Source organism: Olea europaea, chromosome 3 (assembly GCF_002742605.1).
Source record: "Olea europaea var. sylvestris chromosome 3, O_europaea_v1, whole genome shotgun sequence".
NCBI lineage: Eukaryota > Viridiplantae > Streptophyta > Magnoliopsida > Lamiales > Oleaceae > Olea > Olea europaea.
Genome location: NC_036239.1, coordinates 9,561,245 through 9,582,063, shown reverse-complemented (window position 1 = coordinate 9,582,063; position 20,819 = coordinate 9,561,245). Strand labels below are relative to the sequence as shown.

General features: G+C 37.2%; 1 protein-coding gene across 1 annotated transcript in view; it reads left to right on the top strand.

The window, feature by feature from the left end:
- The window catches only part of LOC111385471 (cell division cycle protein 27 homolog B-like), a 29,443-nt gene that overhangs the window by 6,586 nt on the left and 2,038 nt on the right, over positions 1-20,819 (top strand). The window contains exons 2-11 of the mRNA XM_023009864.1: positions 2,546-2,618; positions 2,773-2,882; positions 3,082-3,128; positions 12,462-12,559; positions 13,205-13,509; positions 14,947-15,102; positions 17,570-17,786; positions 18,310-18,530; positions 18,666-18,731; positions 20,370-20,489. Of these exons, the coding sequence (XP_022865632.1) occupies positions 2,546-2,618; positions 2,773-2,882; positions 3,082-3,128; positions 12,462-12,559; positions 13,205-13,509; positions 14,947-15,102; positions 17,570-17,786; positions 18,310-18,530; positions 18,666-18,731; positions 20,370-20,489 (1,413 nt within the window). The remainder of the gene's footprint in view (positions 1-2,545; positions 2,619-2,772; positions 2,883-3,081; positions 3,129-12,461; positions 12,560-13,204; positions 13,510-14,946; positions 15,103-17,569; positions 17,787-18,309; positions 18,531-18,665; positions 18,732-20,369; positions 20,490-20,819) is intronic.

Genomic DNA, 20,819 nt, shown 5'->3' with positions numbered 1-20,819 from the left:
ATTCCCGATTCCTATTACGATGGCAAAAAGATTGGAGATGAATCAAAGGGAGTTTCTTTGGGGGGATTAGGGGAGGAAAGGAAATTTCATTTGGTCAATTGGGCAGAAGTTTGTTCTCCTAAAAGGTTAGGGGGTCTCGAATTGTGGAGCCTTATATTATTTAATAAAGCCTTGTTGGGTAAGTGGCGGCGGCGGCGATTCGGAGAGGAGGGATAGTGTTTGGAGAGAAACTATCGGGGCGAGATACCATGTTATGGAGGGGGGATGGTGCTTAGTCAAAGGTCGTGGTTCATATGGAGTGAGCTTGTGGCAGTATATATGACGATGGTGGAATGACTTTCAGGAGAGAGTGACTTGTGGTGGGGGGATGACAATACTATCAGTTTTGGGATGATTGTTGGTATGGAGATCAACTGTTAAGGGTGGGATTTCCTTTCTTGCATCGTATTGCTGCGGAGCCGTCAACTATGGTGAATGAGGTCTTAGATGTACACAATAGGATTCATAGTAGGAACATTATTTGTGGGAGAGGTTTGCAGGATTGGAAAGTGGACGATTATGCGCTTCTCTTGACTTCTTTGTACGAGGTGCACATCAGTGTAGGAGAAGGTGATCGTAGTAGATGGGGGTTGACACGGAATGGTATGTTTTTGGTTGGCACTTATTTTAGATCCTTATTGGGATCTGTAGAGAGTTCATTCCCTTGGAAGATGGTATGACAATGTAAATTGCCTCCATGGGTGGCATTCTTACTATGGGCGGTTGTTAGAAGACAGGTGTTAAGAGTAGACAATTTTCAAATAAAAAGTCGGTATGTTACAGAGTGACGCTATATGTGTAGGAGGGATGGGGAGACAATTGACTATTTATTCGTCTTTTGTGATGCTGCTCGTTTGTTGTGGAATGAGATTTTGGCAACTCAACATATGGATTGGGTGATGTCGAGGTGAATAGAAGATGTGTTAAAGGTATGGGGGAGAAAGCTTTGCGATATGGATAGCAAAATTATTTGGAACCTCGTTCCGGGTTGTATCATATGGTGTGTATAGAGAGAGAAACAGTCAGTGTCTTGATGATGAAGCACGGATAACACATAAGATTTGAGAATTGTTTTATTTGACATTGTATACTTGATTTAATGCTGCGGCTACAAGTCACATAGACGGACTGTCCAATTTTATGTTGTTTCTTTCTTGTTTAAATTAATAATATACTTCATGTGTATTATCTTTTGATAATAAAATAATGGATAATTAGCACAAAATGTCCCTACCTTTCATGTCTATTGTGGAAAACGTCTTTACCTTTCATTTTTTTGGTATTTTTGCCCCTATTTCCACATTTCTTGGTGCTGAACGTTCTTTTCACCATTTTTGGACAATTTTACCCTCCATTCAAATAAATCAAAAAGAAAAGAAAGGAAACAACAAATAACTAATTGCAACCATAGTCCCCAATTTAAAAAAAATTACAAATCAGTCACAAATATATACATTTTTTAAAGACAGTATATAATTGTATAATTTGAACGTGCACTGTGCATGGAAGTGTCTTGGAAATGGCTCATCAAACCATTATTGAAAATTGAAATCCATTTCTCGTTCCAAATTTTCCGCTTTCTAAAATCCATTTCATCTTTATTTTCTCTAGCTAGAATCAATTACATTAGATGGCAAATCTAGCAGAAGTTTCGGCAATTGAACAAATTAGAATGCATCTTCTGGGGGCGTTTTCTCCAACAGATCTCTTGTTTGTTGCTGAGATTGAAAGAACTAGTAGCAAAAATTCATCAATTTCGAGCTCTCAATCTGACTATTCAGTTTCGATTTCTGATTATATTATGAATTTTGAGCAGAATAATTTTGATTTTAGCTACTTTTTAAGCCCCGAGTCCGTAGATTTGGGGCAAAATCAATTAAATCCTCCAGTTATAGACCTCACTACACCAAATGCGCAAAAAGTGACTGAGAGCAAGCCTTCATTGAAGATTGAATTGCCGGAAGTAAAGAAATTTGACTGGATCGACTTCTCCGAGTTGACTCATTCGAACTAGGGGACGACGGTGCAGGACAACTCGGCTGTGGAGGAGAAGACCACAGCAGAGGTGTAAGACGACGGCCGTGGGGTAAGTTTGCGGTGGAGATCAGGGACTTGAATCGGCGCGGCTCCTTTTATATTTGTGACTGATCTGTAATTTTTTAAAAATTGGGGATTGTAGTTGCAATTAGTTATTTGTTGTTTCCTTTATTTTCTTTTTGTTTTATTTGAATGGAGGGTAAAATTGTCCAAAATTGGTGAAAAGGACGTTCAACGCTAAGAAAGGTGGAAATAGGGGCAAAAATGCCAAAAAAATGGAAGGTAGGGATGTTTTCCACAATAGATATGAAAGGTAGGGACGTTTTGTGCCAATTACCCTAAAATAATTGATTACCTATCAAAATTTTTTTATTTTTTATTATTATTATTTTTTATAATGTTCGATGGCATAAACTAAATTTGACTATCATAGCTTTGTCTCCTTAATGGTTTACCATGTTTAATGCAGACAAATTTGCAGTTGCTTGCCAGCTGTTACTTGCAAAACAATCAGTCACATTGTGCATACTACATTTTGAAGGGTATGTTGAGATGCGATATTTTCTTTTTACAACTAAAAGAGGCACTCTTTTTGTTGTCTGAGCATCTTTCTTGAGATTCGATTCTTTATGTATTTTCTCTGCTTCCTTGAAGTGACATTCACTTTTTTTTTTATCTGTCTTTAATTGTTTGAAGGAACGCATACGGCTCAATGCCGCTATTTGTTTGCGCTATCATGCTTTCAGATGGATCTTCTAAATGAAGCTGAATCAGCATTACGACCCCCTAATGAGTCCTCTGCTGAGGTATGCCCATAAAGCACGTATCACTGATCTTTGATGTTAATTTTATGGCATGTATGAACATCTTTCATTATCTTATATTTCCTTGATGCCAGTTTCGAGCTAGGTGATATTGTTTCCTACTCTTTTTCTATACTGGTCATGAGTTAAAATGTTCCTTTGTTGAGGTGGAGTGGTCATGGTTATGTACTCATAATTGCAGGTTCCAAATGGAGCTGCTGGCCATTACCTACTTGGTCTTATTTACAGGTGTCTATTTTCTTTTTCTTTCTCGAGTGCATTATTTTACATGAGGTCACCAGTGGTCCATCCTTTCTGTTATGGTACTTTGTATTCTTCTATATTAAGATTGATTTGGTAACTTTGCCTTAGCATTCTCCATTTTCTTGTGGAAATAAAATATCATAATTTCCCTTGGTTATTGTATGTGGATTTGAGTATGCAGATCCATGTTCTGTTCAGTGTGTGATGATTTCTTGGAAAAAAACTACCGAGGTTGAGCTATGACTCAAATTTTAACTTCCAAAAAAGTACGACATTATTTAAAACAGTTAGAACCATTTTAACTTCGAATTTTGCTTACTTTGTAAGGTTTTGGTTATAAGGACAATGAAATATATAATAGATTTAATATGGATATTAATGGAAGTATGGGACTTTGGTGATCATGTAACAGGAATTTGAGAACACAATGCGGTCAACACATTATCCTAAGATTTCATATATTCTCTCTTTCCAAATTCAGTAGAGGGCACATCTAATGGATCTTGTTAACTGGACCTACTCATGTATCAAAATTGAAGTTCCATTTCATGGGAATGACGTTAACTACTAACTTCGAAATTAATATGGTAGTGGAGTAAAGAACTGGCTCTTTAAGTTTTTTGATAGGCTCTCCTCTTCTACTGAAGAAATATGATGTGACTTTTTACCTTAGAGATCCTTCTGCATCCATAAAAATTAGCCATGATTTGCTTATGAGGTTTATGGTTCCATTTGAATGCTAATAATAAGTAACACATGACTTTTCTGTTATCAGAATTCAGAAGAGTAGTGAGCATTCTATAAAGTAAATTTGAAGAAGATGATGAATGATTAATGGAAATATGAAAATCATAAAAAATTATTTTTGCAAGGATAAATGATACAAGTATACAGAGGATGGTTTAGTATGTGCAGACCTAGCGATTGAGGTTGCATTTAAACTATAATTATCCAATCTTGTGGTCATCTTCACTTGGCACCAGTCCAATTAAGTGATTGAGGATGCTTTACTCTTGAGAGAGTACATATTCTAATACCATACCATCAAGTCTAAACGAGGGAAGAAGGAATTTAACATTTTGGGTTGTTGGTTGGCTCTGAAATACGTTGTCCGAGGTTAGGTTTTTTGAAGGTTTTTTTCTGGATTTTCAACATCGTGGGCTACAAATAGAAACAAGACATGAGAGAATGGTGGTGTGACGACAAAAGTTGAAAGTTGCTGGATTGGGAAGGTAGCATGGATTGATCAACAGTAAAGAACATTATTTAGAGAATAATTAGTAATGATATTGAATGCTACTTGAGGCGTGTGGTGAACGCTGTTGATATAGTTAGAGTAATGAAGTCTGCTAAAAAAGATAAGAAAATAGGAGAGAACCTAGAGATCTTGACCTGATTCTGATACTGTAAAAATAAATCTTTGATTCATTGATTTCTTACAAAATGGCAGCAATTTATAGTGTGCAATCCTCCAAAAATAGGAAACTAAATAAGGAAATTCCTAGAAATCATGTACCCTTAAAGACAGCGCTTGCATATGCCCCATCGTGAGTTTTTGTCTGTGAGATGCGAAATGGAGCTCCCCTCACAATCCAAAATAACCTAGCCACCACACCCCCACACTACCGGCGCCGGCAACCAAGTGTCCGGTAGGCACCACACAACCGGCCTCACGCCACAAATCAGCCCCTCCAACCATGCCATTCACACACAGGCGCAGTTTATTGTGGGAAACCCTAGCTCCGCCCAGTCGTTTCCGCCAGATTCGGCCACATCTCGAGGAGACGCGCCTCACCGACGGCCTCAGCAGGGACGGACGACCCCTGTCGGTGTCCTGCCCCCCACACGCGTTGCTTCGACCGCGCGTCTGCTGGTGCGTGTGGTCCACGCGCCGCCGCTGGGAAACCTGCAACGATAGCCTGCTGTCCCGAGATCAATCGACTTGTCCGTTCCTCCATTTGATGAATTGTTAGTACACAATTAGGGGAAAAAATTGACGGATGTGCGTAGTATGGTATTCAATCATCGTTTCAAAGTGGAGGCGAAGGACTTTGTAGTATCTATTAACGATTCCGGCACTGTTAAGTTGACAAAATGGGGTTCGAAGTTATCGGATTCAATCTTTATGGGAAGGTATGGTGCTATTTGGATGGTGAATATGGTAGACAGATTGAGGATGAGAAGTGAAGTTGAGGAATGTGTTTTTAAGTTTAATGAGTCTTCAAGAGCTTTCTTGGCACAACGGTTTGTGAACCATCGAGGCAGATATTTGATGATAGCACAATATGGGGAGAGGCGTCGGAAAGGAGTTGTCATGATACCAGAAGGTGTAAATGGAGAGGGATGGGCGTCGGTCTTGTAGGTGTTTCAAGCAGTTGTTGACTCATTTGTTGCTAGGGATAAGGTCAAACGACAAACGGTGATTGAACGAAACAGACAAAGGATGACTTATGCAGAAATTGCAGCAAACTCACAGATATCAGAGAATGCCAACCAATGGATGCTTCAACAAAAGGAAAGGACAAATAAAGTCGATGATAACGAAGGTCACGACATTTGTTTGAGTAGGGCTGAAATAATGCCCCGTGCGCAGGAGTTGAAAGGAGCATTAGATGAATTATTTAGATTGGTTGGAAGCGGGCCTGAAATGGAGCCCATGAAATTGGTACGCTGTCACAGGTGTGGGGTTGAGTTGGATGAGGATCAAACCGATGAAATGCACATATCGGGATTGACTCATGAGGAACTACCATCAATTAATGAACATGCAAAGCAGGGAGGAGATGAACATTGTGATTCTCAGGTGAGGATGGAAGCGGGATACCATGAAAACGATGACGGGGTCGACTTTGTGGGGGTCAACCGAACTGAAGTAGACACAGGGATTGCAGTTGAACGAAAAGAGGAACCGCTGTCTAAGGAAGGGGAGTTTAGTATGGTGAACTTGGAGAAATTGTCAAGAGACACTGTGAAAGAAAACAACTCTACACAGACGACATCAAGAATTACGAACACTTATAATAAGAGGACGAAAGATAACGATATGAGGACCGAAAAAACTTTGGTGTTATGGGTAGGTGGTGCTAAGAAAGGAGAAAGTGACAGTGACATTATACCAGTGGTGGAAGAGAAAGAACGGTCCTTTGATCATCTCGAGGGCTCTCAGGGTGAGGATACTTCAGGAGTTGATGTGTTAGAAGTTGGTCACCCACGTTCAAACTGGGTTCTACAAAAAATTCAGGAATTCAGCAAGTTGGTTGGCGTGTCATGTGATGGGTATGAAAGTAGATTGTTACAATTATTCGAGGAGCTGGAGGCTAATAGGGGACAAGACATCAGTACACATGGAAGTAAATTAAGAAGAAAGGGTGATCGTGAACGTAAGAGGCTCGAATGATCAGTAAACTATGCTGGTAAGGGTGGCGAGTCCAAGAAAGGAACAATGGGGAGGGGTTATGGAGTGTTACAATGATGCCAAAACTCATTAGCTGGAACGTAAGGGGTCTCAATGAGGTTAGTAAAAGGTTTGGTGTTTGTCATTTGCTAAGGGGATGGGGGCAAATCTTGTTTGCCTACAAGAAACTAAGATGAAGTTTATCTCGAGGGCGGTGATTCGTAGTTTATGGGGGGGGGAGATCATGTTGGATACCAGTTTTTGGGGTTATCAAGGGTTTCAGGAGGCGTGTTGGTGATGTGGGACACTAGAGTGCTTGAGATGAAGGAGGTGAGTATAGGGGTGTACTCTATATCGATTTCTTTCAAAAATTGTGAGGATGGATTTCGGTGGATGTTCACAGGAGTTTATGGGCTTAATTCTAATGATAGTAGAGTGGGTTTGTGGGATGAACTGGCTGGAATGAGGGCTTGGTGGAATCTCCCTACATGTATTGGGGGTGATTTCACTGTGATTCGCTTTCCTTCGGAGAGGTCGAGTTGTGGGAGACTAACTAGGGCAATGGAGGAGTTCTCAGATTTTATTAGGGAGAATTTGTTGGTGGATTTACCCATGATTGGGGGAGATTTTACCTAGTCATCCAATCGGGATTGACCCGTTTTGTCTCGTATTGATAGGTTCTTGATTTATGGGGAGTGGGAGTCTAAATATTCAGATGTCACTCAGAGAAGATTGGGGAGGGTATACTCGGATCATTTTCCTATTATGTTATCGGGGAATAGAAGGGGTGGTGGAAGAAGACCTTTCAGGTTTGAGAAGATGTGGTTGAAAGTAGAAGGTTTTAGGGAGCGAGTACAGATGTGGTGGACTTCCTATGAAGTCAGTGGGTCTCCCTGTTTTGTATTGAATCAGAAGCTAAGGGCGTTGAAAGGGGATTTAAAGAAATGGAATGAGGAAGTTGTAGGCAATGTTAACTGTAGTAAAAATCAGTGTCTGTCAGAGATAGAGGAATTGGATAGGCGGGAGGAGAGTCAGGGGTTGACTGGGGAGGAGAAGGAGAGACATAGAGTATTAAAGGAAGAGATGAAGAGATTGGTGGAGATGGAGGAGATTAATTGGCGACAGAAATCTAGAGTTACTTGGTTGAAAGTGGGGGATAAATGCACTAAATTCTTCCACATGGTCGTCAATTCTAATATGAGGAACAACTCCATCACAGTTTTGGAGGTGGACGGGGTTACTTATGAGGAACCACAGGAAATTGGAAGCCAACTGGTGAATTTTTATCGGAACCTCTATCGGGAGCAATTTGAATGGAGGCCAGAATTGAAGGGATTACACTTTTCTACAATCACTGAGGATGATGCCCGATGGATGGAGAGACTATTTGGGGAGTATGAAATTAAGGAGGTTGTTTTCAGCATGAATGATGATAAGGCCCCGGGACCGGACAGTTTCTCGTTCTCATTCTACAAAGCGTGCTGGGACGTGGTTCGACCGGACATTGTGAATACTTTATTTTATTTTTTTGAACGTGGCAGATTCCAGAGAAGTTCTAACGCCACATTTATTGTGCTCATCCCTAAGAAACCGGGAGCGATTGATATTAAGGACTTTCGCCCCATTAGCCTTATCAACGGGGTGTATAAGATTATTTCGAAAGTCCTGGTAAACAGATTAAAGGAGGTGTTGGGAAAAGTAGTGTCCAAGTTTCAGAATGCATTTGTCAAAGAGCGTCAGATTTTGGACTCTGTGCTTATAGCGAATGAATGCATAGATTCAAGAATGCGCCTAAGGGCCCCAGGGATGCTTTGTAAGCTAGATATTCAGAAGGCTTACGACCATGTGAATTGGGGTTTCTTGTTGTATATGCTCAGGCGCTGTGGCTTTGGGGATAAATGGTGTAAATGGATTCAATTCTGTATTTCTACTGTTTTATTCTTAGTTTTGGTCAACGAAACACTAGAGGGTTATTTCTGGAGCAGTAGAGGCTTGAGACAAGGGGATCCATTGTCCCCATTGTTATTTGTCATTGTGATGGAGGCTCTCAGTAGGATGATTGAAAGAGCAGTGAGAGTGGGTTTGATAAGGGGTTTTATGGTTGAGCAACTGTAGGTGTCTCATCTGTTATTTGCAGATGACACGTTGATCTTATGTGATGTAGATGTTGAACAATTCAGGAACTTGTGCTATCTGCTCTTATGTTTTGAAGCGGTGTCTGGTTTGAAAATCAATTTGGGGAAGTCTGAGACTATTCCAGTTGGGGAGGTCAATAATGTCGAGGAGCTGGCTGATATATTGGGTTGTAAGGTTGCGCAGTTGCTGATGTCATACCTAGGACTCCCGTTAGGGGCACGATTTAAAAGTACCCATATCTGGAATGGTATTGTGGAAAGGATGGAGAGAAGGTTAGCAGGGTGGATGCGTATGTACCTTTCTAAGGGAGGTAGACTTACTCTCATTAAATCCACTCTCTCCAATCTCCCTACTTACTTTTTGTCATTGTTCCCCATTCCGATTGCAGTGGCAAAGAGATTAGAGAGGCTTCAAAGAGAATTTCTGTGGGCAGGGTTGGGAGAGGAGAGGAGACTCCATTTGGTCAATTGGGGAGTTGTTTGTTTGCCGATGAGGATGGGGGGTCTTGGGGTGAGGAGTCTTGTGTTGTTCAATAAAGCCTTATTAGGCAAGTGGTGGTGGCGATTTGGAGTGGAGAGGGAAAGCTTCTGGAGAGAAATAATTGGGGCGAAGTATGGTGTGACCGATGGGGGATGGTGTACATTTGAGGATCGTGGTTTTTATGGGGTGAGCTTGTGGAGGTATATCCGACGGGGATGGAGTGCTATTTTGGACAAACTGAAGTTTGTGGTTGGAAATAGTAATGAGATTAAATTTTGGGATGATTGTTGGTGCGGAGATCAACCGCTGAAGGAGAGATTCCCTTCTTTGCATCGCATTGCCTCAGTGTCCACTGCTATGGTGAGTGATCTTTTAGACATTTATAATGGGAGTTATAGCTGGAATATTACTTTTTGGAGGGATCTTCAGGATTGGGAATTGGAAGATTATTTGCTGTTTATGACCATTTTACATGAGGCCCAAATTCGGGTTGGAGAGAGGGATTGCATCAGGTGGAGGACAGCACAGGATGTCATTTTTTCGGTTCGCTCGTACTTTGGTTCCTTCATGGGATGTGTGAATAATTCATTCCCCTGAAAGTTGGTATGGCACTGTAAATTGCCTCCTCGAGTGGCATTCTTATTGTGGACAGTTGTTAGGGGACAAGTCTCAACGGTGGATAATCTTCGTCGTAAAGGCTTTTACGCAATCGAGTGGTGTTATATGTACAAGAAGGATGGAGAGACGATCGATCATTTTTTCATTCATTGTGATGCTGTACGTTGGATTTGGAACAGTATACTCAGTTCACAATTGATGGATTGGGTGATGCCTCGTCGTATAGAGGACGTGATACGGGCATGGCGTAGAAAACTTCGGGATAAGGATAGCAAACTAGCATGACACTTTATCCCAGGTTGCATTGTTTGGAGCGTGTGGAGAGAAAGGAACAACCGTTATTTCGAAGACCAAACAAAGATAAGAGAGCAGATAAGAGAAACATTTTACTTTACCTTGTATTCTTGGTTCAATGCTGTGGCTAGAAATCATGTAGATGAGTTGCCTAATTTCATGTTTTTCCTTAATGGCTTAAAGTGATTGTACACCCCTCGTGTATTCTCTTTTAAGTAATCAAATTATTTGATTACCTATCAAAAAAAAAAATATTAGGAATTAGGGAATTATTTTTGTGGTCTTTAGCAACACAGTTCGCAAAGATAATGTGGTGGGCATGGTGGTAGCAGATGTAGATTTCCTATTAATTGTATTTTTGACTTAGTCGTGGATGATTTCAAAAACATCAAAGATGAAGTTTATTGGGATGGTAATGACAAAGTTTTATTTGAAGAAACCAATATAATGATAAATCTTAAGAACTTTAAAGGAACTTTTTGCTATCTAAAGGTTTTATACCAAGTTGAAGTAACAGAATATACATGGAATCTTTTTTCTAATTATAGGAATAAGGAATGTGGGAAAATCATTTTACATGGTCATGTTGTCCAAAAGAGTGAAATTTTAGGCGTTTAAGTTCTCTTATTCATGCAAAGGGCTCTAAGGGAACGTAATAAGTTGGATTATAGTGAGTACGACAAAACAGAAAAGAGGTACTTGGATTCGATATATTGGAAGATGCAAGATAAAGGGTAAGTTTTGCACAACAGTTTTGAACTAGGTATGATTTGTGGTACTTAGTGTTAGGTCTTTTGAAGACAAAAATGTCAATATATAAATGTACCTGGAAAAATGATGTTGAGATGAACATGTCATCATAATAAAATAAGAAAAATAGATGTATGCCAACAAATGGAACTGGCAACAATTGAGGATATTAAAGAAATAACTTGTAAAAAATTTGATTTCATTATACTTTTAAGAAATGTTCCAGACCGGTTTTGGTGATTTAGTCAGCTTGTTTCCTTAAAAATATTAAAAATTTCAAAGGCCCAAGAGCTATAGTTGCAAAGGGCCCATAAATGTGTGCTTTCTCGAGTTAATTGGCCGACCTTTATATAGTTAACCTCTTCAACATGTTTCCCTCTGAAATTTGATGTGCGAATTGGATAAAAAGGAACAACCTTCTTTATGTATATGATTATTTGTAAGTAACATTGGGTTACTTTTTATAATGTAAAATGTGCATTATAAATATCTTTAATTGAAAAAATGTAGAGTTAACTTGAAGTCTAAAAGAAATAATTGATTCTTGAATTGATTTCTCTTTTCATTCTAATTCTGTCTGTCTTTTAATTTTATTTTAATAACATGTAAAAATACTCTAAAAATATTTATGCGATTCATCAGCCATCGATGTTTTTGTCCCTCTATATATATTTTATCTGTTAAAAGTGGACATAAAAACAAAATTAAATGCAGTCAAGTTTAATGAGTGATATGGTCTATATGTAATAAAAAAATGGTCCATCTGCTTGATCCAGCAAAGGAGATATGAGAAGCACTCTGTCATAAAACTTGAAGAGAGAATGCAATCCTTGAAAGTCTTAGCTGGAAATTTTATAAATTTTTCCATATTTCTGCCATTACAATATTGTTTTTTATTATAAAATTCGTCGTCACGGAATTAGAATATTGAAAGTTTCCAAAGGATAGTAGAAGGAAATGTGGGAACAGAAGCAAACACCTCTCTTTATTTTGAGAACTCCTAACATCGCTTTAGGGGATAAAAGCTTTGTAATGCCTATGTGCTTTACAAATCATTACGCATTATTTTATATAAACAAGTCAAATGTGCCTATTTATACCTTGTTTGGGCTCCGTTAAAATGGAAAGTGTATTTTGGAATGGTATTTCTTGAAGAATGTAAGGCTAAAAAAGAGTGAAAAGTTTTGAATTTACGTGTAATATTATTTTATTGGAGAACATGTGGTTGAAAAGAAAGAGAGAGAAAAATGCATTATAATGAAATGGAGCCCAAATGGGGGCATAATTGGGGACCATAAACCAAATGATGACTTTATCTTGGAAGTGAAGGGAAAGAAATGGGAACTTGAGGACGAATAAGAGTGAGTAAGACGATTCGCACGAATACATTCCTGAACTATTGAGACTTCAAAATCCTTCCATTGAAGAGAAAGGTGAATTAATTGTCATATTAAGATCCTTTTACTTACATCTCATCGAGATCCACTGCCTATTTAACATTTTAAATTGTAAATAGAGTGAAAATTGCAGGAAAAAGATTCTTCTTCTAAACGTTCAGATGTGGGTTTATTATCTGTTTATGCATAATATACTGTTCTACTCTTCATTGTTTTTAGCTTATTATCCATTTCTATCAATTATTTCAGGTATACAGATAGAAGGAAGAATGCTATTCATCACTTCTATCAGGCTTTGTCAATGGATCCATTATTATGGGCTGCTTATGAGGAACTCTGTATATTAGGTCGGAATGAAGAATACTAATGCGATTTAGAATCTTTTGTTGTGGATATTCTCTAATTAGTTTTTTAGGGTCAAAAATTTACTTGACTGTATAATTTTGACTACTTCAAGTCAGTAGATGATGCCAATTATGTTTCCTATTTCAAGTCAGAAGATGATTTAAGAAGTTGATTTTTTTTTCTTGATACTTTTATCTTGATTTAACCACTTGCACTTTTTGATAGCCAAGAAGATTGGGATATATCATTGTTTCTTTTGCGTGTGAGCATCTTTTTTCAGTAGATAACATAGCGAAGCATTTCTACTTCCATAGCAGGGTGGTCAATGCTTAGGTTCTGTTTAGACATGTAAATTTCTAATTTCTTGACACATGCACGATTTATTTCTGTTTAGTTTCTTCAAACAAACAGAATATTCTATGATTTATTGCAATAAGAATAGAAGCTATAAAATTCTCTCCCTTGTCTCACCGTCAGTCAGTACATGCACGATAGATTTGGTTCTTGGTCTTCTATCTGTGTGCTTATTTCTCTCGACTTTGTTCACACATCTGTTAACTGGAGCAATGCTGATTCCATTTCCACTCTTATTTACTCAACACACGGTTATGTGTATTTTATTAATTATATAGTTGGGATCATTCCAGGAGCAGCAGAAGAAGCAACTTCAGTTTTTAGTGAAGGCGCTTCTTTATGCATTGAAAAGCAATACATGCATGATGAATTGAGTTCCAAGAGTTTGCAGGCATCAAGCGAAGATCATATTGTTGTTCCTAACCGAAGTCTAGGAGTAGAAGATGTTAGTCCAAGGCAATTGAAAGATATGCATGGTTATGATGTACGAGATATCTCCAGGAACTATCATGGAGCAGCTTCTAACCAGCCTCTAAATGGAGGCCCTGCTTCTTTTTCATTTTATAATACTCCTTCTCCAATGGCTACACAGTCACAGGTATGTTTATGCATAGTTTCTTTCTTTGAGCTGACTCATTGTTGGGGGCACTCTTGATTTTTTAATTCTCTTATAACATTTCTTTTGTGATTTGAGTGATAATGCCCTCACCTAATTTGATACGTGACTAAGTTGCACCTCAATTATCCTTTTTACTTCATTGGTTCCGCTGAAGAATATCTTACTAAGCTAGAGCAGTCAATCCAGCAGAAGTAGGGTGTACAATGAATCTTGTACTTGTTAAGATTTTTATTTGATGGTAATTGATTATCAAATTTATATGTCCCATTGTGGTTCGAGGTGTTAGGTGGGCCATGCTCCTGCTGGCCCATATGGGCTAATTTTAAAATAAATATTCAAACTTTATAGTGTAAAAAAAGAAAAAAAGAAAAAAGAAAAAAAAAGAGGCTGTTGTTCAAGATTTGTTGTAAAATTCAAAGCAATAAGAATGCCCTTCTATAAGGACTGACAAAACCTTTTGGTTTTGGTCAGCCCACGGAGACTTGGTTGTGGTGGGCTTGGGCAGCCCAACTACTTTACATTGTAGATTGTTGTCTTGCAACTCTTAGTTGATGTAGCGATGAACTGAACTTAATAATGAAAAATGATTCATTTAGCTGACCTCAAGTTACTGGAATAAGAAATAGGTTGTGGAACATCATTGCATACGATCTCTCACATCCTTTACATTCTCTACTTGTCTGGTTCTCATATGAAAGCAATATAATTAATTATTGTTTCTACATCATCCATTTTTTTATTTCTTTGTGTTATTGGTTGTGATTTGCTATGCCATTTATCTAATATGTATTGTGCTGCCAAATTTTGGGATTGGCATATTTATTATTTTTCTATAAACTCCTTTCTGTTGCACATTTGTAGGAGATGGGAACCATATGTGGTTCTCTCTCTCTCTCTCTGATTTACCATAAAATTAAAACTGCGTCCACCATTTGAATTTCAGTTGCTTTTAGCACTTGTCAAAGCAATAACTTCATGACTTGTTACTGTGTTGGTGCATCACATTAAGAGCTTCGATTAGTATTTATTTAGTTGCAAGTTGAGATGATAAAACAGAGTAGTTTGCATGATTTGTTGTTCTTTCTTCATTGTGTTCACATGATCAAGCTTTAACCCTGCTGCTCCAAATCACCAGTTTTGGCTATTGTCTGGTTCCTTCAGTCCCTGCGTAGTTTGAATCATGTAACTGGATGATAGAATATGGTTTTTTTCACTTTGATGTATGTTAGTTGTCCATTTTCATTTCCCTCGACAATCCTTCCTTTTGTTAGACTATGATCATGTTAACACTTAAGGAATCCTGCTATACTGTCTTCTTGGACTTTATTGATTTTGATTTTGGAAAGACACGTTTTGTCTGTATTTTCATACTTTTATGCTAAATTGTTTGATCTTAGACTCTTATATGCCTTGCAGTTGTCAGGTGTTGCTCCACCTCCAATATGTAGAAATGCACAACTGAATGGCCCAAACCTGAAAGCATCGGGAGCTGATAACTCTCCACGATTAGTGGTGAACTCAGCCGTTCCTGGTCCTAGGAGAAAGTTTGTGGATGAGGGAAAATTAAGAAAGGTAAGTACACTGTAATTTTTCTGTAATATTTTTATTTCGTTAGTGGTCGTTTAATAGGTACACCTTTACTTCATTGCTGTCTTGATTCTGGAATTATCACTTACTATGTTCTTTCATTGTTGTTATCATTCCCGTTCTCTTGTGCTGTTCTCTCTTTCTCCCTCTTTGCCATGATATTCATTATTGAAACACAAAAAAAAAAGGGGAAAAGAAAAAGAAAAATAGTAACAACGCATGATATAATGATATTTGGCAATGGGACTCTGTCTGTGAGGGAGGAGAGTTCTTTCATTATCATGATTCTTCAATTATAAATTTGACAACTACGTAGTAGAACAAACCACATTATCACCAGAAACAAAATTTAGTGGGTGATCAAGGGCTTGATATGGATGAACAGGTTATCAACCCACTAGTGGAGTATTCGGTTGTCAATGACTCAATCCCCCTAATAAAGTGTTCATTCCCAAATTTTAGCATAACCTTCTTCATATGAAAAATAATAAATATTGACCCACTAATGAAGTAATCACCCATCACTCCCCCATAGTACTTAAATGTTAGCATTAGTGTTGAATGTGGCACATCTTGGTCATCTTTTTCTAGTTTAAAACATGAATTTCACATTTGGACTCGTTAGTGTCTTTTTCTTTGTCCTTAAGTTTGAGTTTGTAATTTTTGGGGCAAGGTTAAAAGAAAAATACTTGTTATGACATCAGTTCCTCCTCTTCATCTTTTGAATCAACATATTTGGTAAGTGTTGTAAGAGATAAGGAAAAGACCTAATTACCTTCAATTCAGAAGAAATAAGAGGCACCACAAGTGAAACCCTCCCTCGACCCAGAAGCTCTAAAAGACTGGCGAACACCTTGCCACCCACCTCTGCCACCACAGGAGTTGAACCTATCCCATAATACCTCCATGAGCACCTCTCCATTAGGCTAGGGCAAAAAAATCGAAAAATTAACCAAACCAATCAACCCGAACTAAGGTTTGACAAATATAATTGGCTTGTTTTGGTTTTCTTTTAAACAAAACTATGGTGAGTCGGTTCAGTTATGGTTTGAAATCTTAAACCGTTGGTTAACCGAACAACCCAACGCACTTGCACGTTTACTATTTTTTTTTAATTTAAGAAGAATTAAAATAAAAAGATAGGCCTTAATCTCATAACTATATCTCGATTCCCTCCAATCTATGATGTTGTCGGTAAGTAATAGCACTGCGAATTTTCTTTCACAAATTCATTATATTATACTTAGCATTTTTCCCCCATTTAGGCAGTTAGACTAATAATATATCAAAAAACGAAAATTTTAAGTTTTCCATTGACCTGTCTTTATTAACATGATCTTATTTGTTAGTCAATAGTTCTTATAATATAAAATTATTTGGTTATTTTAGTTCTTGTAATTTAAGTGGGCCCAAAACTCGGACAATTTTTTTAAAAAAAAATTCAATTTGGACTAAATGTCCAAATCGACTACTTTTTATGTAGTACCCATCAGTAGAAGACTGACACCTGGTCCACTAAAATACCCTGCAGTATCATCTTTGTCTCTCAAGATAACATGGTCCAGTCTTTGTCGTAACCAAACCAAGCTGGAAAAGTTCTCTAGATAAAGAAGTCCTTTAACAGATGAACTGGTTATGTTTGGTTCATTGGGGCTTAAGTAATGGGTTAGACTAGACGTGGTGGGTGAATGGTAATTAGATCTACCTACTAATAAAATGCTCCTATGCTGTTGAAATATTAAACGATAAATTCCCTCAAAGTTCACTCTGGGAAGGATGAACTTAAATAGCCACGGGGTGAGATAAGTGGCATTTTTTTTTCCAAGAAGCTGAAAAATAAATTGATCAAATACATAAACATGATAAATGGTCCTTTTCTTGATTGGCATAACCAAAATTCTAAAAATTGCACCTTAGAAACTTCACAATATGTTTCCGTAAATGATACATGCATGTTTACTTTTATTTCCAAATATTGATTACTTGCTCAATATAACAACTTCGATTATTTTTGCACTTACTTCCCTATTTTCCCCTTCTATAATTGTTCATGTTGACAGCATGCAGCTTCAAGTAAACTGGTTTGTGGTTCAACTGGTGCATGGTTCTACATTTTTTTTTAATTTTTTTTTTAATATATGTATGGAGTGTCAGATATGATGTTAAGCTCATGAATGTTCTTAGATATGATGTTAAGCTCATGAATGTTCTTACTTTCGACCTACAGCTTAGACTTACTCATAGATCTTGTTTCTTTCTTGTTCCCATACAGTTCTTCTCCACTTTTCACGTATCCTTTGAATTTTACATTATCTTATCTGTTTTATGTCTCTAATCTTTTCAGCATCCAACACTTTTGTTTCTTTTATATGTACTTGAATGTCTATTGATCTTATTCAATGTTGATGTGTTGTGTTTTTGCTTACTGAGTTGTTAATCCATTTGCATTCAGGTATCTGAGAGGTTATTTTCTGATTCCAGACAACGACGAAGCATGAGACTTGGTGGAGAATCTCTGGTCAACACAAATCCAGGTGCATCAGTAGCTTCTGGGAATGGGAGAAACCACTCTTCTAAAAATATTGTGGGTTCTAAATCAAACTCTGTGGTATCACGTTCAGTGACAATTCGAAAAGGACAGTCATGGGCTAGTGAAAATTCAGATGAAGGTGATTTCACTTATCCTCTATGAATTTCTTTTACGATTTCTGGTCTTCTCATTATTTTGTAAGGAATATCATTAACTATTCAATTAAGGATGGAAAGCAAAACCCCAAGTGACATGGATCAACTCCAGTGAATTGTTGGTTGGGATTATTTATAAAATCTGTAGGGTTCTTGATATAAGCAAGGTACACCCTGCTGAGGAAAGCAAGGGAGCCAGGACCAGTTGATGTTTCTTTGAATTTGTACACTTAGATTTGCAACAGTAATTTGAGTTTTAAATTAATTTATTTTGCCTTACAGCCGTGCGGCATTAAATGTGGGACACCCTAGAATTGGTAACAGTTGATATTGATAAAAGTTTACTGATATTAGTTAACCTAATATGACTGGGCTAATACTATAATATTTAAACTCGAAATATAGAAAGTGAAGGGAAGAAGAGAATAAAACATAAATTTTATATCTGATGCTATTTGGTCTTTTGTGTTTGTATCCTCACTAACCAAAGAACTTTTACTTTTATAGGGACTCATTATGATAATTATGATGATTCTCGTTTAGATATTACAACATCCAGTTTATCCCCCCGCAGTGACGCTAGAACTCTTGAGCAAGAAGCGGCTGCGAGGCCTTCAGGTCCAGCTGTCGTGAGTAGCTCAAGAGTCGCAGCTGGTGCCTCTGAAATATTGGGCCTCTTAATGATTCTTGGTGAAGGTTACAGACTCTCATGTCTCTACAGATGCCAGGTAGTAAGACTTGTTTACCTAGTTAGTTTACTAAGAGACTGCGAAAGTCTTTTAGTAATTTAAGATCTTGAAAAAAATGCTTGCAATTGATATTCTGACTATGTATTGAACGTTCTAATGCTTCTGCTGGAGTAGGATGCTCTAGATACATATATCAAACTTCCACAGAAGCATTATAATACTGGATGGGTGCTTTCTCAGGTAAAATTTTCAGTTCGCTTCCGTTATTCTCATGTTAGGCGTTTTACACATCCTTATAAAACTCTGTACTTTTAACTTATGTCTGTTATACTATTGTTCTAATGAAGAACATTGGTCGTTCTGAGGCTTGTTTGTTTTGAGACACAATCTTTGATGAGCTAGAACCAATTCCTTCTGAGTTAATAGGTCAAAACCCAAGCACATCGGAGATAAAGATGCTACAGAAAGCTTATTCTGATGTTGCCTACTTATTAGCCATTTGCCAACCTTACCTCTACTGCTCCAAGATGCTTCTATGAGAATTTGTTTTTTCATTGAATTTACTTATTGTCAAACTGTGTTGGAGTTTTGATACATGAATGTTGTTATTTTGTTCGGACACTAGAAATATAAATACAACCCAAATTCTCTTAATACAACTAATAGTCACTCAGATTCAAAAGATTTCACCTGCAAAATTGAACATACAATGAGAAAAATGAGTATTGATTTTATTGAGAACATAAAAAAGTAAAAGCAAAGATATAATATTTAAATGCAAAATTTTAAAGAGTTGTAATCTAGGTGTACCTTTGTCCTTTTTTTTTCTAAAAATTATCAACATGTCCATGTTGTGTGTCTTGCTTCCAAGCTTCATAGGCCAAATCCTATATTTATCTTGTTTAGATTTGTGCCCTGAAGTGATTGCTTTCTATAACAATTTGATTAAATCTCATATGTACTATTGTTCAACCTGTTGGTGGAAGCAGCGCAAAAAAAAAAAAAAAAAAAAAGATGGAATTGCAGATTGAATAACAGTAAAAACATGGTGCAAAACCATACAATAAAAATAAAAGATAAATTATAAGACAGAGCAGTTAGAATTTAGAAAAGAAATGAAATCATCTGTTTTATTTTGTCATGTATATGTTGTAAATTTTCACTGTTTTGCAAATTTTCAAGCCAAATCTGCTGATGTATATTTGACATAACTTACAAAGAGAGCAACAGCAAGTGCTTGTGTGCCACGAGGGGGGAGGAAGGATCTCTGCTTTGATGGAGCTCAGAGAAGAGAGTTTTGGGGGGTCGAGAAACGGATGAACCTAAGGAAGCATTTTGTGAAGTATATAAAAAATAGAAAGCAAAATTGGTGAGGCAGGTAGATAAGAGGCAATTATTGAGCCTAGTAGTAGTTTGAGCTTTTTAAGAATGAGCAAAGTGCACTTTCTGATTTTTTCCTTTTGAGGTTATTGGAAAGTAAGATGAGGGAAAATAACTGAATCCATAGAGATTTAGGCCAGGAAATGTCAGCTGTTTTTGGTCCGTAGTAGAATTGTATGATGCATAGCTTGTGATACCTAGTAAAGAAACTCTGAAACTTTGCTTATCATATAAGTCTGTTTTTCTACACAGATTCTTTTGAATGTAATCTACTCTATGAGTTGATTTTTTTTTTTTTTTTTCAACATTTATTTAGAAATGGTGTTAATGCAATCAATTTCATGAACTTCTCTGCATTGTATTACTCTTTAGTATAATGTTGTAAACTTAATTTATGGCATTCTTATTCATCGCCATGCGTGGTGTCAACACATTTCTATCTCTGGACGTTTGCTGTTATCTGATCATATGGCTTCATATATGGTCATTCAAAGACAGGTTGGAAAAGCGCATTTTGAAATGGTTGATTATATAGAAGCAGATCGCGCCTTCAGTCATGCACGGTTGGCTTCTCCATACAGTTTGGAAGGAATGGATGTACATTCTACAGTTCTATATGTGAGTTTTTCCCATTTTTGGGTTCTATTCTTTATCGGAAATCACAATAATGCTTATGTTGTCTAATGTAAAACAGAAAGTAAACTGAATAATTCTCTCTCTTCAAATCCCCTGTATATATGTCTAACACAGCAATCAATTTCATTTGTATAGCCTCAAATAAATCCCACTTTCCATTTTTGAAGGTATTGATATGAATCTCCTGTTTGAGATGGGAGCATTATTTTTAATAGTAGATTGCATAAAGGTCAGGTTAGAAGTGAAATAATTTCATATGAATTTCTGAAATACTCTTATAAAAAAAAAAAAAAAAAAAAAAAAAAATTTTAA